Source organism: Ciconia boyciana, chromosome 16 (genome assembly GCF_034638445.1).
Source record: "Ciconia boyciana chromosome 16, ASM3463844v1, whole genome shotgun sequence".
In the NCBI taxonomy this organism is placed as follows: domain Eukaryota; kingdom Metazoa; phylum Chordata; class Aves; order Ciconiiformes; family Ciconiidae; genus Ciconia; species Ciconia boyciana.
In genome coordinates, this window is record NC_132949.1 from 7,841,663 (window position 1) to 7,859,240 (window position 17,578).

Genomic DNA, 17,578 nt, shown 5'->3' on the forward strand with positions numbered 1-17,578 from the left:
AACTGCTGCTGCATTTCCCCTCTCTGCACACATCTGGGAGGGTAAAACCCAGCGGTGCAGAGGTCTGGCCACAACCATAAGTGCATCTTGCACAACACATATGCTCTTCTGCTCTGCCTCAGGCTCTCGCGTAAAGACAAAGATCAGTTCGTCACTTACCCACCCACCTTCACCTGGAACAAAGTAATCAAGCCAGATCTATTTGCAGTCAGAAAGCTTGCAGGTATTTTCAACCCAGCTTACTAACTTGGTTGGGAAACAAGGACCTTAGCCAAGTCCTTCCACCTAGATCTGGTTTTGAGGCAGTCACTGAAGGTTTAACCCAACTTTCATATGGGCAAATAACCCCCATGTACCCTCTCCCTTCCAGGGCTAGAGAAACACGTTGGTTTCTCCAAACCACGGTAAAGAAGGAGCTGCAATCCCCTAGCAATTGCTTTCAGATTGTGGTGCAACAGATGAGCAAAGGCATTGATATTTGACCTTCTGGCAATATGTCCTATTAGAGACCTCCATCCCTCCTAGGGGTTCCCCAGACTTCAGCAGATGGGAGTCTGACAAGTCCATCATCAGTCTGAAGTGCGAAGAGTTCTCAAAGTTTCATGGGTCACAAACAGATCCTCGGTGAGCCGAGAGCTCAGCTGGTCTCTACGTCACTGAGAAAATCCTTGGGAAAGGCGAGCCATGCTTTAGCTCAGGGCAGTAGGTCCTTCAGCATAGCCAGGAAAACACGCATCAGTGATCTTGATGCATTCAAATGACAGTGGCTAAAAATGAGGAAAACTGTTTGGGCAACCAAGCAAAGAGCCAGGCCCTTAACCCAGGCACCGAGTTCAAGAAGTCTCAGAAAAGCAGTCGGATTAGTCACTAAAGGGCTAGGAAATACCTAATGAACAGTCATCCTCGTCCTAATATTTCAGTGGGTTTTAATCTAAAATTTGAATGCAGAGAAACACATAAAAGGTAAGAAGGGGATGGTCATTATTTGCCAAACCAAAGGGGTTTTGCCCATGAAGCAAAGGCTCAAGGCCACATTTTGCTGTTTCCACGCACACCGCTGACAACATGACCCTAAGGCGCACAGCAACCTGCACTTCCCAGCGGGATGAAGAGTTCCTGTCTTTCCTTTTCCAGGAATCACAAGGCTGAACATCGTGATCCCTCTGGGTGTAGGCAGAAAGAGCCTAAGTATCAGCACTAAGTTATTGGATCTCCTTTCCTGCCCTGTTGTGACTTCTAGGCATCACCTGTACCTTCCTTGGAGCAACTGTCCTTGGACAAGAGACCTGAGCAGGACCTGGCTGGGATGGCAGAGCATCTGCTGAGAGCAGCACAGCCAAAGCTGCTTCTCTTGGGTAGCTGGAGCCCAAAAACCTGCTGGCTTCCTAAAAACCACACTCCACAAGTTCTGGCTGCACACCTTCAATCCCCCACAGCCTCCTCCACCTGCTCCAAGGATCCAGCAGCCAGCCACAGGGAAACACTTATTTTAATCCTTCCCCACCAAGTCCCTTATTCTTCATTAATAAAAGCCAAGGTAAATGACAATTAAGAGCTTGATAGACAAGATCTGCTGGAGGGAACCTGCCCTAGCCACTGCTCAGGGTCCCCCGATGTCAAACCATGGGAGAGATGGGCTGCAGTAGGGTTAGACTCTCACCCACAGCTGCAACACAGCCCATTGCCCCCTCCCTGTGCCTCATCCTCATCTACTAGCTAGTTTTCACTCTGCTAATTATACGATAACTCCATTTCTTCAAAAGCCCCACTTTTCAGGGAACACACCACGCTCCTCACTTATTGTTATGTTACTGATGGAAGAAAAACACCAGCAGCTTCCAGATACCCTCAATAACCTCAGCCAGGTTCCTAGCACAGACCTCTGTCTGTTTGGGTAGCCCTGTGCCAGCATCGGTCCCTGTCTCTGCCCCTCTCCCAGGGCAGCAAAAACCCACAGCACAGGGCAACATGGCAGGTCAGGGTGTCACACAGCATGAGCCAGAGCCACTTCCAAAGCCACTTTCAGCATGAATTTATGCAAGCACATCTTTCTCAGACTCATCTCTGGAGACATCCCTGTTGCCCCAAGGAGAGCTGCCCTTCTTGGCACCGACCTGCCCACCTACTGCACAAAGTACAGGCTCTGGGAAAGCCACGGGCAGCAACCGAGGGGGACGGCAGCAGTCAGGAGGGCAAGGGCCAGCTTGCATGCAAACCATTTGCAATCACCCACCAGCCGGAGATTTGCCATCAGGGTAAAGAGCAGGGACAAGCCATGTCTTGCTGGATTCCTGTGAGCTGATGAGAGCTGCCAGTGCATGCTCTGGTGCTAGCTAACTCCTCAACCCCCATTTCCCATCTCCATGCCAAGCAGTGTTATCCCTGGTACTGGCTAATGGTCATTAAACCTGGTCCCAAAAGTGGGATTTCTCACCTGGTGTTATACCCACATTATTGGTGATTAAGAAGCACAAAGCAGCCAGCCAGGCAGATCCAAAGTCACCCAGAAAACAGTGGTAAGACAGATCAAAGAGCAATCTAGGCAAGGAGCCAGGCTTAAATGCAGCTGGGGAACAAATGGGGTGGAGGGGATGTGGGAGGAGGCCCCAGATGAGGCTGGTCGGGCTAATTAAGACCTATTAGTGCAGGCAGGACCCTGATGCCCTTTGCAGGGGGAGGATGTGGGAGTGAGCAATGCCATGGGAACTGCTTGGGAAATTCATGATAAACCAGCACTTCCCCCATCCTTGGCACAGTCCCGTTTTCGCGGCACCAGCAGAGCTGGTCCGTAGGGGACTTGCCGGGGCTGTTCAGATCCTGTCCCTGCCTCAGTCTCAGGGCAGGAATCTGTTTCCAGGTGCTCAGAGAGCTCAGGTGCTCAGAGAGCTCAGTTTCTGCTGGGTCTGTCTGGGTTCAAGGGAAGGATCAGAGCAGGAGTTTAACTTGGGACTGAACCTGGGGCAGGAATAGCTCCCTGCCCTAAACCACTCTGCAGGCCCACAGCTGAAATGTCACTTATTTTCCCTTGCTTTTTTTTAAAAACAAAACAAAACAAAACAAACACCTCCTCCCCACCACCACTTCCTCTGTGAGATTCAATCTGTCAGATGATTTGCTAATCTGGATCTCTGGAACAAATTCAACCAGTCTCTCAAAAGCAATTTGCAAGCTCTGAGGCATTTGCACTTTGGTTTCAAGGCACATGGTTTGTCCCAAAACTGCTACTGAGCTCAGGACTGGCTTACAGAGCCATAACGTGCCAGTAAGGATATGCACAGAGCAGGGGACTTGCAGCCACCTCCACCATGCCCCAGGCATCCGCCTGTCCCTTAAGGGCTGTGGAGTGACTGCTGACAAGTGACATCCCGCAGACGCAAGCCCATAGCGTTGGGCCAGGCTGCACCACTTGGGCCAACGCTTTAATCGGAGCTAGAGCTGGATTCTGTGCTGTCAGCTTACTGGGTGACCTTGGAAAAGTCAGCTAGGATATAATACGACCTACCTGGGAGAGGATGGTAAAGCAAACCAAGATCTCAGGATGAAAAGGTACTTAAAAAGTCACTTATAAAGGTATTTTCCAAGAAAAGTGCTTGTCTTTCCTACCCCCAACAGACACTGAGTGACCTCAAAAAACAGTTTACCACCCTGCTCAGTTGACGGTAAACATCTTGCTCTGTGCATGCAGCCTATTTTACACATTCATAAACTACATGTCTAGCACACACCGGGGCTGAGCTGGGGCGGCAGGAGGATGCTGCTGCAAGCTACACAGCATGATATAGAGACCTAACGTACCATGAACAAGAAACTTTCTTCTCCATTTCCATCCCTGCTCCCAAGCCACAGGCATCGTCCAGTCTTTGAATGCCCCTCCAAGCCCTATCACTGGGGGCAGCGGTTCTGCCTTCCCCATCAGCCACACTCCTGACTTGCCCGCTGGACCCTGCTGCTGGGTCACCCTCCTGAGCAGCTGTAGGGGAGAACTGGGCTGCTCTTACTGAGTATGATATAAAGATACCGTCATCATTTGCAGGCTAAATATAAACCTCTTCCTAGGAGGTGAGCTCCATAAATGTCCTTGTGTTTCTCAGCATAAAGGGCTGCCTGCCCTTGCAGGCAGCAGCCAGCAACCCTGGGTGCTCTCATCCCAGGAGCTGCTTGTCCCCCATCACAGCTGAGGGAAACTGAGGCACGGGAGAAGCAGGGAGAATCACTGTGTGAGCACTCCTGGTGGGCTGTCATAAAAAACAACTACTAGGGCTGCTCCATCACAGCTAGGGAAATCCAAGAAGGCTTGAATACTAGCGTCTTGGGGGTCACTGGAAGAAGAAGAAACAATGTTCAGACCTGAACAAGACAGAATTAGCTCATCAGGGCAGATGGTGACTGGCAGAGAGTGGCCAGAAAGACAGACTGAAAACAGCAGTGTGCTCTCCGTTGTCCCATCCAGGGTACCTGTTGCAGGCATTGCATAGGCTGGTAGACGGAAGCACCTTTGCACTGGTTCATCTGCTCCCAACTTTTGTTGTGCACTGTTTGCAGTAGGCACCCGGGTGTGGCTATTGCTGTGAATTTCAACCCTATTCCCAACACCATTAGCATGAGACGATCACGTGCATGTGAAAATCTGCCTGTGTTTCGCAGATGTCCCTAGACTTTCATGTTTACTGCTCAACACCAGGAGCAGGTTGCCTGAGAACGTGGAGCCCATAGGAGCACAAAAGCACGCACTAGCCCTACACCTTTGCACTGTCCATCCTATCTAGTTACCCTGGGAAGGGTTAAATCAAGGTTTTGTGGCACTGCTGTTGTTCTGTGTAGCCAGCGCTGGAATAAACTTGTTCCTTTACCTCTATGCAGGCAGGAGGCAGCGAGGAGGCCATGCGGTGCTTGGCAGCACATCTCCAGGGTCCTTGCAGTGTGCAGGTCGGGCTGCCCAGGGTGAAAGGTGTCCTGCAGCCAGGGGCAGAAGGTGGACAAAAGCCATGGGGTCTGCAGCCCCACTGGAGAGTCCTCCCCAGTGAGCAGGCACACAGGGAGATGTGAGGGGAGCCAGAAATCTTCTGCTGGACAAACTCAAGAGTTGGACAGGGCAGCTGGGAACAGAGAGGAGCTGTGCTTCTGCCTTTTTTTGCAGGTTTGCTGTTGCCGGGGAGAGGTTTTAGGCTGTCATCCAGCTAATTCACACCAGAGAGACAAGCACTTGAATTAGTTGCATTATCTGTGCCCAGCTAAAGTGGACAAAGGATTAAAGTGTGCTGAGCACCACCACCGTGATTTGCATCTCAGAGCCCCTTCCCACGGGCCCCCTCCGCTCCCAGCCTTTTTTTTTTTTTTTTTGGCTGTGAGCCAGCCGGCATAAGAGCCCTGTTTGCAGAAGTAATGCCTAGGTTAATATTGCAAAAGGCTTCATCAAAGCTTTTAGTCGCTACTGAAGCAGAAGTATCTAACCGTGGGCCATGAGCTGACCGGGCTGCACACACAGGGGATGAGCCGCCCGCACCGAGCACGCAGCCACGCGCTTGCTGCCCTTCGTTTGACCAATTCTGGTCTCAGCCTGAGGTATGAAACTAACTTTCTGTCACCATGGCATATTTGAAATAATGAGCAAAATCAAACTATTATTCATTTTTAGCGCTGCACACAAAACTCAAATGTAGCTATTGTTTTAGGGAAAAACCACTATTTGAGTGCTAAATAAATATTGCCCTGTGCAGTGACCTTATGGGCACTTTTTTTGAGCTCATCCAGCTGCCAAAGATTTTTTTAAATGCATGTTTATTCATGTGGAGAGGATGGGGAATGCTATTGCTATACGTTTCGTGCTGCTGGTCTCAAAGAAATCAAAACTAGGATCTCTCAGAAGAAGCTCTAGATCTAAACAGAGGTAAAGCAAAAGCCTATCTGCGATCACTGGATCCTAATTAATTAACGGCTTTAAAAATGTTTTTTCACCACTAGCACTTGGTAGGTAGGTGCAGTTTTCCGGAAAGGTTTGCACTGGGCTCTGCTGCGACATGCAAGCTTTATATGTTTCTATTTTTCTTGGCATTTGCAGAGTTTTTCCTTCCTTCTCAGCACGAGGACTGAGTGACCTTAGCAATTGCCAGCAAGGGGACTCCGTACGATGAAAGCAGGTGAAAGGGAAAATAAGGGCGGGAACTAGGTAAGGCCAATTCGTACCTCAGAGGAGGTGTGGTCCTGTTCTGTACCTGGCTGTGGTCACAGTCTTGTGAAATATAAAAGGGGAAGGCAGTTGTTTCTGAAGCGATCTGTTGCCAGGATCCTGTAGCGAGAAGGAAGGGAGGTGCTAGAAGAAATGCACAGCAAGAACTCCAGAGTGTCAGCTGCAAAAGGTGTGGGACGCACTGGTGCCTCTGAGCCTCGGGAATACCACCAGCTCTTCTCTGTAGGTCCGTTCGCTGGGCTGAGGGTTGCAGGGTAGTTGCACTCCCTTCCCCAGCAGGCTGGCTTAGGAGGAGAAAGAAGTTATCATGTCCCAAGGAGGAGCAGCAGAACGCAAAGCTGCCAAACCCCAGGACGGGGGATGGGCATGGATGGTCCTACTTGCTGCTGTGCTGCTGCAGGGGCTGACACTGGGCTTCCCCTCCTGCATCGGTGTCTTCTTCACGGACCTCCAGCATGAGTTCCAGGCCAGCAATAGCGAGACGTCATGGTTCCCATCCATCATGGTGGCCGTGCTGCACGGAGGCGGTAAGTAACAGCCGCAGAGAATGCCCTCCATCACCTCCTGCGGTTGCGTCGCTGATGAGGGGCCATTTCAAGGGCACTTTTAGCATTTCATTAAGGCAGATGGTGGAAGAGACTGAGAGATCTGAGCAGACTGGCTCGTCGGCAGTGCACAGCAGTGCACAGCATCTCCCAGCCACTTTGATCACACAGTCCAAAGCTAAGTGTCCACAGATATCAAGCTCCCTTTTGCCACTAAGAGACAACCAAGACCCTTGGTCAAAGAAGGTGAATCCCTTTCTCAGCCCAGCTTCTCCAGACCAGTGAGAACTTCATTATTTCCCATAGCAGCTCTTTGAATAAGCTGGCAGGTAGCACTGGAGCTTGGGTGCTTTCTTGATTCATCTTCTGTCCACGAGAGCACATCTCCTTCCATGTGCCACTGACAACTGTGTTCTCCATGGCTGAAAAGATGCCAAAAGCCAAGCTCCTCCAGGCTGCTAGCTGAGGCAGAGTGTTAAAAGCAACTGCTTGGGCGGTGGCACAGAGTGCACACCCAAGCAGGCATCAGGGTGGACATGAGCATAGCTGGATTAATGCAGAATGTGGGTCAGGCGGCACCCTCCAGATGAAGGGGGATGGAAGGAAGGTTGTGCTTTGTGGATAGTGGAGCGAATCACTGTTTTTCCTCCCAAAGAAAATGTGGGACCTGCACAGGACAGGGTCCCCAGATCCCCCACCCAGACTGATATTTCTGCATAGAAGGGAAAAACAAATCCCCAGCAGCTCGAGGATGTCCCAGTGAGTGATCCGTGTTGCTGCTGGCCTCTCCACATGCAGCTCCTGTGCTTATTTGATAAACCGACTACCCAGACCCCACCTAGGCAAAAGAAGCAAAATATCCAGTGACGCTCACGTATCTGACCTGCTCCCTGAGTTCATACCTGCCTCCTTCCAATACTGGTGAAAGGTGACACTATAGTATGAAGGGAAAAAAAAAGCAGAGCCCTGAGTCATGCTGATGTGAAGGCTGTGGCAGGTTCAGTCTCTCCTGTGCAGGACTTGGCTGACAGCCACCTGACATGAGAGAGAGAGTTTGCACCTTAGCAGAAGCAGTTGGGTCCAGAATTGCAAGGCGCAGATGGACAGAGACCTCAGGGGAAGCAACTATAGGAGGAGTTATCACTGAAGGTCAGCAGAAATAGAGCAGTGTCCTTGGGGCTTTGAATTTGGAAACTGCTGGGCATTCCCTGTGCTGCCTTTCATCCCCTGGGGTCCTGCTGCGGTTAGTGGGAAGGAGCCAAATGGGACCTGCTGGCTCTGGGAAATGGTCTCAGAAGCAGCTCAGTCCCAACATATCCAAGAAGGACAAGTCTGGCAGTATCCACAAGAAAATATCACTTATCCTATCTTCTTTAATGAAGTAATTGTTTTGTAGGAGGCTGGGACCACAGTACAAGGTGATATAAAGACAGCCAATAAATAGATCCAAAAGTTACAAATTAGACAAGGAAAGAATAGCCTCATGTTAATTATATTTACTAACAGAATTTGTCAGGTCATAGCCAGTGAATTACAAGAGAGTTGTTACTTTGCTTGCCAGTTATGTCTCCTTCTGCAGGCTGTTACAGCAGAGGGGTGCTTGTTCTTATCCCCCAATAGCATAAGGCAGGAGTAACACAACGATAAACCAGGAAGAAAAAACAACGAAAAAACAGAGATAAAAGACTCCCTCTCAGGCCAAGCATGTATGGCTTTTGCTGCAACTTCTGACCTCCTTTGCGGTGGGCCAGGCTCTGTTTGATTCAGGTTCTCTGGTTACATCCATCACCTTGGCACTTAAACCTTTTCCAAAATTGCATTCTGCTATGTCACCAGTGTCTCTTAAAGGTGCTTCTCTCTTTTCTTCTCCTTTATTCTTTTTAATTCAGAGAAACTGAAGGGGGAAAAAAAATATTCATTGCAAAAACTGGTAAACAGGAAGGGGAATGGACAGAGCAGCCCATCCTCAGAGTGGTCAGTGGAGTGAGAAGGTCCCGTGCAAGAGAGCTAACCTCAGCTCAGCAGAGCTGTGGCAGGAAACAGGGAAGGGCACAGTGTAAACAATAGCTCATAACTTATTAAGCCAAACATATCTCATTACCCATGCTATGTTCCTAGGTAAAAGCGATTAATGATTATTTTGTTATAAGAATCATTTGAGAGACCTCAGGATCCTGTGGCCATCTCTGAAAGGGGAAATGCAAGAGTTCAGGCTCTTACAGGTTCCTGCTCCTAGATATTCACGCACACGTAACTCTCTGGATCACACTCATACAAATGAAGCACTTTTGTTGGAATTATTTTTGCAAAGGAAAGCACAAAAGCCCCAGGGAAGCAAGAAATAATGTTTGAAACCTAGAAAGCAAGTTAACAGGAACAAATAATGAAAAACCCTTAAGATTTTTAGAGCCAATCTCATTATTTTGGGGTGTTCAATTTATGACTTCTGGCTACTTGGGTTGGTTAAACAGCAGTACCATCCTTAATGTCTTCAGCAGGAGGAAAAATAATCCAGTCACCAGTTTGCTGAACACGTTTTCAAAGGCCAGTTGAAGTCTGAGGTGAAAATCTCCCAAGCAGATCAAAATACAGACAGCTGCAGTCTTAATTTTAATAATGTTCCACTGTTCACTTGACTATGTGGATTTTATTTCAAACCAGATGTTGATTTAGGTCACAAATATGCCACAGGTTATTTTTCCCTACATTGATTGACTCCTAATTCTGAGGCTTACAGTCATTTTGCTTTTGCTTATATAACCTTAAGTGTTCGAAAGAGGGAAAAAATTAATAAAACCTGGAAAACCTTGAGGATCCTCAAAGGAACAGGAAAATAAACTAACTTCAGATTCTCTTCTGCCAGAGCATGCAGAGAGAAGCATGTTTCCCACTGATGGTCTGCAGGTCTGAACTAATCTTTTCCTACCCCAAAATGGAGGATGCTAAATGACATTAACAAACTGGTAATTTACCACAATCTCATGAAATTCACCAAAAGTCTATGAAAGTTAAAGAATTAACTGACCTTAAATATACACTTCCATGCCTATTTGTTCATCGCTTTTTCTGATGAAATAACATAACTCTTTCCTAGTAAAGCCTGCCAGCAATGTAAGTACACAGTAAAACGCAGATTTCTGCCCAAGAAGAGCAGAGCTGGGCTCTGGCCCATCGGAACCACCCGGGTCTCACTCCCGCCTCTGCGGTGTTTGTGCCAGCGGTGTGGGAGCGGGAACCGGGATGTGCACAGTCTGCTCTTAGGCTTGTGTCCTCCTGGAAGTGGACAGTTAAACCTACCCGCCCCTGCCAGGTATGCCAGGACAGGCATGTGCAAAGAGCTGTGCTGACAACAACATCTTATTATTTTCCTGGGGAAGATGACTTGCAGGACAGCTGCAAGACTCCACAAGCTGCAGCTTGGATGCTACTGCCTGAGGCTTAGATTGATTCCCATGCAGACATGAATATACCTCTCCAGCCATTTTCAAATAATCCTCCTCAATGACGTCTATTTTTCTCCCATTCTTGATCTAGTTCAGAGTCAATCTGCCTTCTCTTGCAAGGAGTTTCACCTAGGTAGTGGGACACCAAGGGCAATTTAGGAGATTTTGTGGCAGAATATTTGAAAAACACAGTGAAATGACAGTGGAAATATGCAAACAGAAATATCACCCTGCTTAGCATCTCTTACTCAGAGGCACAGAAATCCAAGTCCTCTCCTTTTTCAAATCATTCCCAGTATTTATATCATGTGAGAACAGAATTACACTTGAAGGTCCTTCTTCCAGTCCATTTCCAAGAGTTTTAACTAAAATCCATCACAGGGAAGCTTAGAAATCCTACTTGATGGCCAAAATCCAAGCAGAACACAGGAACCTTCCCCTCAGCTGACAAGTTGACCATGCACTTGGGAGGATCAGGGAATATATTTTCTCTTCCTGGCTCCCCTACGACATTATGCGGCTGGGACAATCCTCAGGGTCTCTAGACTAAATAATTTGATAATTGCAGCAGTCCGGCAGGTACGAAATATTTCCTTCCTCCCTAACTGCTTCCCTTTTGCTTCTTTGCTTCCAGGGCCCCTCTGCAGCATCTTGGTGAAGCGATTTGGCTGCAGGTTTGCTGTGATGCTGGGAGGCCTGCTCAGCGGAGTGGGCATGGTGTCCAGCTCCTTCTGCAAGTCCATCAGCCAGCTTTACTTAACAGCTGGCCTCATCACTGGTAAGAACCAAAGAACAGCAGGAAAACTCAGCTGCTGTGCTTGACTTCAGAGACGGGAAATAGTAAGAGTCCCAACTAAGTGCTCACGTTTTTCCATTCATCTGTGAAATAGGATAAATCAAAAGCCCCACAGTGCAGCAGGAATCGTATAGCAGCTAGACTTGCCCTTCACACCCCTTTAACACACACCTCATCCAGCCAAGCTCACTGGAAAGTGCTTCTCTCTGGAAAAAGCTAGAGGTCTCCAGAGGGCAAAATGGAGAGCAAAGATGTCTGTTCTTTTTAGTAGCTTCTCAGCCTTTTGTCTTTGAAGAAGGGAGGTTTTTTTTCAATCTTGGAACGTCATGAGTTGGGACAACGTCCTTCCCAAGTTCCCTGGGCTTGTATTTCACCACTCCCAGTCTGGGGAAATGTGGAGATACCTTTTTCTAACAAAATAACGTGTTGGTTTTGAACAGAAGTAACAGATGGGAACTTTTCCTTTCCAAATATTTCTCCTATGCGACTGATGTTCAACTCTTGCTTTTTTCTAACACAGAGAAATTAATTTCTTCAGCCAGGTTACTTTGGGACCAATCCTGTTGGATCTTGCAAGCTAAGCTCTGTCCGCTGCATGGAGAGAAAAACAAGTAACTCCCTGAGCCCTGATGAAAGTATCAGGAAAGCAGCACTGCTTGTTGCATGCGGTATAAAAACCAAGTTTTTAATGAACAATTCCATAACAATTTTAGGAATGGCTGCGTGCCCCAGACAGATGTCAGCTTAGATCAGTCTATTTAGTATACCCAAGAACACAAGGAGTTTAATTTATGCACAACATCCTTCTTCATCCCTTGTGTGGGGTTTCTGAGTATTAATCACTGGGGGTTTTGCAGCCTGGCAGGTGAGGAAATGCTTCAGTGGCAGATGAAGTCATCTGCGGGTACACTCTGGATTTGGGCTCTTTTCACCCTTTAAGACAAGGCAGAGGGATCATGCACTGTCATTTTCTCTTTCATTCCTACCTTTAGGTCTGGGATCATGCTTCAGCTTCCAGGCAGGAGTGACTGCGCTGGGCTACTACTTTGTACGGTGGCAAACGCTGGCCAATGCTATGGCATCCACTGGCGTCTCTCTCGGTTTCACGCTGTGGCCGCTGCTTTCTCAATACTTGCTGGATGAGATGGGCTGGAGAAACACTTTTCTCATCTTTGGAGGAATACTATTGAACTGTTGTGTTTGTGGAGCCATCATGAGACCAGTTCAGCTTGCATCAGGGTCACCACTACAGTCACCCAAGCCTGCAGAGGAGCCAGGGAGAAGAGCAGAAGGGGCACAACTGCCCAGTGGAGCATCTTCCCCCCACCCTGAGCTCCAGCAGCAAACCAGAAGGACTGCATGCTTCCAGATGCTGCAGAAGTACCTGGCTTTTGACATCTTTTGTCAAAACAAAGGTTACCAGATTTACACTATTGGAGTGGCCTGGATGATGATGGGGTTTGCGTTACCCCATGTCTACTTTGTGCCTTATGCCATCCAGAACGGGGTGGAGGAACGCAAGGCAGCCCTCCTCATCTCCGTTATCGGGTTCATCAACATTTTCATACGCCCTTTGACAGGGCTGTTCTCAGGACACAGAGTCTTCACAGGGAGACGCATCTACCTGTTCAGCCTAGCTGTGCTCCTCTGCGGGCTGAGCAATTTCATTTGTGTCATTTCAGCTGAGTTCAGCGTGCTCATCATCTACTGTGTCATCCTCAGTATAGCCATGAGTGGCACCGGGGCACTCCTCTTCCAGGTGCTAATGGATGTGGTGGAGATGGACAGGTTCTCAAGTGCTCTAGGGCTCTTCACCATCCTGGAGAGTATCACACTGCTCATCGGACCACCTCTCACAGGTGAGAGAAGCTATTAAAGTAGGCTGGGGAAAAATCAGTTGTTTAGACACTAGTGACAAGTGTTTGGGAGCATAAAGAAGAAAAATGAGGGAGTTTCCAAACGTGCAGGCAGGTGAGTTATGCAAAGGGAGCAATATAAAAAGGAGAGTCGGAAAGGAATGATCAGCCCCTTCTCACAGCTGAAGGAGGGTAATTTCTGCAGCTGCCCAAGTGTCACTGCAGCAACAGCAGATAGTGAAAAAGTTACCCACTTGGTAGGCAGTTTTATAGGCATGGGAGTGAGGAGAGCTTTTTTCCAGTGAGTGGCAAGGCACAGAGAGGAATTACTGTGGTAGGATCTTGCTGTCTATGAACCATTTCACTGCTTTGCTAGTTTGCATTGTTTTATCTATGAAGTCTCAAGGAATTGCGAACATCCCATTAAACAAATTAACTGTAATCAGAATTATTACCAGTCCTACATTATTCAAGAGCCTTATAGTAAAAGCTTCTGTTCACTCTTCTTTCAAGTTCTAGAGTGTATTAATATTTCTCTGGAGACAAGAAAGGAGCTAGTTATGATCCCCAGCCCAATAAATTATTCACAGATTTCACAGTTCACTCCAAATGCCACTAAGTGACCTGTCCAAGACGCACCTGCTCCTGCAGTACTGCAGCAAATTGAAAAGACTAACAAACAAGAAACGTGAATCCTCAGTTCAGGCTTTAGTTCTCTTCTCCAGACAATGAACTGTGTGCCGTTCACCAGGAAAATAATGTCTGTTCTAAGAATGGGATGATAACATGCACTATATTTCATGGTATTCCCCGGCATTAGCATGTCAGTCACTTTTCTCAAAGTGCAGAAAAGGTCTTTTCTTGTACATCTCTGATAGGTAAGTATCAGAGTACGGTAAAAAACAAAGTACAGTAAAAGTAGCTCCATTTCTATTTGTAGTCCTAAAATCTGCTAAAGAAAAGTGCACTATGAAAAGAAACATCACCAATCTTTACTGAAGAATACAAGCAAACAAACATTATTCCAGTATTTCCATATAAATAAGCAGCCTATAGAGAAGGCATCATATATTTGACCTGAGTATCATCTTTCCATCTCTAACATTAGTGTTAAATTACTCATTTGATATATCATGCTTCTAAATGTTTTACACTGAGGGCACTTAATGTTAGTCATAATGCTTGCTGTGCTGTGAATTTTTCTCTCCCTGATTACACACTATAAGAGATAAGTTTCCAGTTTAGAGACCCTAACATGTCAAATTTTGAGAGATTTCTCTATTTATTTGTTCTGTTTTCTGACCTGTGATGTAACAGGGTCACTCATTACAAAATCCAGTGAGTAACAGTGGCACAGGGGTCCTCTGCTGAGCAAACAAAATTAATCAGCAGGTTTGAGAAAAGTTACAATTTCCCTTCTTTCCTGATTTTTCTGTGTATCGAGAAATAGTTTATACAGAAGCAGAAACATCACCTGTACAGTGACTACAAAAAAACCAAACAAACTCTAGAATCTAGAGAAGAGAACTTAACCCATCTGTGAATGCTTATCTTTTGTATATGGCAGTTTGATGAATGATTTAGTTTAACATTTATGTAAATGTCACCCAGTTGCCTTTAGTATGCATCTTCTCTTCGACTAAACTGTGGCTTCTATTTCAGGTCTCCTGGTGGACATAACTAGTGATTTCCACTATGTCTTCTACAACTCCAGTTTCTTCCTGATATCAGCTGCATTATTCATGGGGCTCAGCTTCTGTGCTCTGGAAAAAAAAAACAAATTGAAAGAAGCTTCAAAAGTACCTTTGGGTAATTCCTCCAGATATCAATACAATGAAATGCCAACTGAACCACAGTCTGAGAGTCGATCCCCTCCAGCAGTCGTGTACATCACAAGCATATGAAGAGAAAGAAAAGAAGGAAAAAAAAAAGGAGGAACACAAACAATTATGTGGCCTGTACAAAGCTACACAAGGGCCAGCACTGATGGCAGATGAGAAAAGAAGCGTCTGCTTTCCACAACTGCCATCATCCTTCTGCCCTGCACTTTCACTCCATGGGGCCGTGTCAGACTCCACGTGAGCGATCCAGACCACAGGCTGAGCCCAGAACCCAGCGTCAGCCAAGGAGCCAAAGGACAAAGAGAACTGCGCTTTCGTAAAGCAAACTGTGGGATAACAGCCATGGTAACCAGCACTGAGGGACAAAAGCTGTGTCAGTTCAATTGGTTTAAGTCAGTGCCTTTAAGAAGTCACTGGAATTTCACATACACATTTCAGCTGGTAGCACTGGACAATATGTATTAATGGCTATGCACAATGGTAGTTCTTTCACAAAGAAGTATTATTGCCTCATCTGAACATGCAATTTTGGTGCAGACTTATATGAAGTTTCCTGGCTGCTTCCCATGTCGGGGGTGGCAAGACACTTTCCACAGGAAGTGTGTTATTATTTTCCACTTCTCTAAATACTATAAGGAGGCTGCTGCATGGGTTGCAGAACTCAGCCAAGTCTCTAGTAAGATCAAATATTTTCTCCTACGAGGTATATATATGAGTTCTTCATGCCAAGGACATTTTCAAAGCCTCAAATGTTCAACTCCAGAGCATCAAAAAGAAAAAAACCCAAACCTTAGAGGGACTCTTTTGTATAACTAGTGATATCTCAAGTGCTTCCTGATATATCATGAAACAGGACTCATGGCTTGTTTAAATACACTTCTTTCCAGCATTAACTGGGACCCATTTCTGAGGGGCGGGGGGGCAGGGAAGGTGTTACTAGACCTGAGAATAAGTGTATGCATCCTTATATAGGGCCAAATTCAAAGCCACTGTAGTTCCCCCTTTTGTAAATGTAAATTTAGCTTTTTAGTCTTAAGACTCTCAGACTTAATTACACCAGCATTCTCATTATAGAGAAGTTTGCACAAGCATAACTTATATTTCTTATAAGCACAACTTACAAATAAATTTGTTGGGAAAAGTATGCTGAGAAGAGTCAGTGTTACTGACTTTCATATCCATACAGCCTTGACGTAAGTAGCTTTTCTTGCTACACTCCTGAGAGTTACGCTCGTAAGTACTCAGATGAGAGGTGCACCAACCTCCAGCCTCCCCCAGCATCAGCTTGCATTGTAAACTGTTTATATTCTGTATCATTCCTGATCTGACAGAAGCAGAGAGCTCACAAAGCACTGCAGATGAAGATTACTCAGCACATTAGAACCATCAGAAAGACAGCAGCATAAAATGGGAGTGAAATGGAAGAAGTGACAGCTTTCAACTCAACTGCAGTTATTATCTTGAGAACTGCTGTATCAAATTCCTAGCTACAAAACCACAGTTTTCATTAGAGTTGTGGGGTCCCCAGGCAAAACAAACCAACCAACCAAAAAAACCCACATTGGATGAAACCACTGGAAAACTGACTCCAAGGTCTTCCAAGACTATAATGGCTTCACAGCTGGCTTTTACAGTGGAAGAGGTATCAGCCCTTCAGAAGGGTTCTTGCTCCCACCACTCAGTACTATCTATATTTCAGTACTGCTCTAGCATTACTGAACCAGTAGGCTTTGCATTTCCTGATCAAACATATACTTAAATAAGATGGCTAGTGGGAGACATATATATCTAATCTCTCATCACATATGTTTATTAACTTCTGTAATGCTTACATGGTCCATAACTACAAAGTAAACAGGGACTGGTGCTTCTCAGCTTAACAAAACAATGACTGATGTACATTCCTAGGAAGAAGGGACGGTGTGCTAGCAAGGTCCTTCGGTCTGCGGTCTCAGTGGAGGTAGGGGATGGAGATCCATGCGGCAGCAAAGGCACAAGAGTTATGGATGTGTTAGAAACCATGGAAGCGCCTGAGAATGGTCACATAGGAATTAGGCCTTCTCACCCCAAAAAGGTGACAGGATCAGTAGCCCAACTGAAGTGCATCTACACCAACGCACGCAGCATGGGCAACAAACAGGAGGAGCTGGAAGCCATTGTGCAGCAGGAAAACCATGACATAGTTGCCATCATGGAAACATGGTGGGATGACTTCCACAACTGGAGTGCTGCTATAAACTATGGATGGCTATAAACTCTTCAGAAGGGACAGGCAAGGAAGGAGAGGCGGTGGGGTAGCCCTGTGCGTTAGGGAGTGTTTTGATTGTCTAGAGCTTAATGATGGTGACAATAGGGTTGAGTGTTTATGGGTAAGAATCGGGGAAGGCCAACAAGGCAGATATCACGGTGGGAGTCTGTTACAGACCACCCAACCAGGATGAAAAGGCAGACAAAATATTCTATAAGCAGCTGGGAGAAGTCTCACAATCGCTAGCCCTTGTTCTCATGGGGGACTTCAACTTACCAGGTGTCTGCTGGAAATACAATACAGCAGAGAGGAAACAGTCTAGGAGGTTCCTGGAGCGTGTGGAAGATGACTTCTTGACACAGCTGGTGAGTGAGTCAACTAGGGAAGGCGCGCGCTGGACCTGTTGTTTGTGAACAGAGAAGGACTTGTGGGTGATGTGACGGTTGGAGGCTGCCTTGGGCACAGTGATCACGAAATGATAGAGTTTTTGATTCTTGGAGAAGTAAGGAGGGGGGTCAGAACTGCCACCTTGGACTTCCGGAGGACAGACTTTGGCCTGTTTAGGAGACCAGTTGACAGAGTCCCCTGGGAGGCAGTCCTGAAGGGCAAAGGAGTCCAGGAAGGCTGGACATTCTTCAGGAAGGAAATCTTAAAGGCTCAGG

At 46.8% G+C, this 17,578-nt stretch overlaps 1 protein-coding gene across 1 annotated transcript; it reads left to right on the plus strand.

Moving 5' to 3' along the window:
- The first annotated feature begins 6,494 nt into the window (after positions 1–6,494).
- SLC16A5 (solute carrier family 16 member 5) lies at positions 6,495–15,462 on the plus strand. Its single transcript, XM_072880787.1, has 4 exons — positions 6,495–6,714; positions 10,810–10,953; positions 11,964–12,830; positions 14,490–15,462. The coding sequence occupies exons 1-4, from the start codon at positions 6,495–6,497 to the stop codon at positions 14,729–14,731; spliced, it is 1,473 nt and encodes a 490-aa protein (XP_072736888.1). The 3' UTR covers positions 14,732–15,462.
- The last annotated feature ends 2,116 nt before the right edge of the window (positions 15,463–17,578 follow it).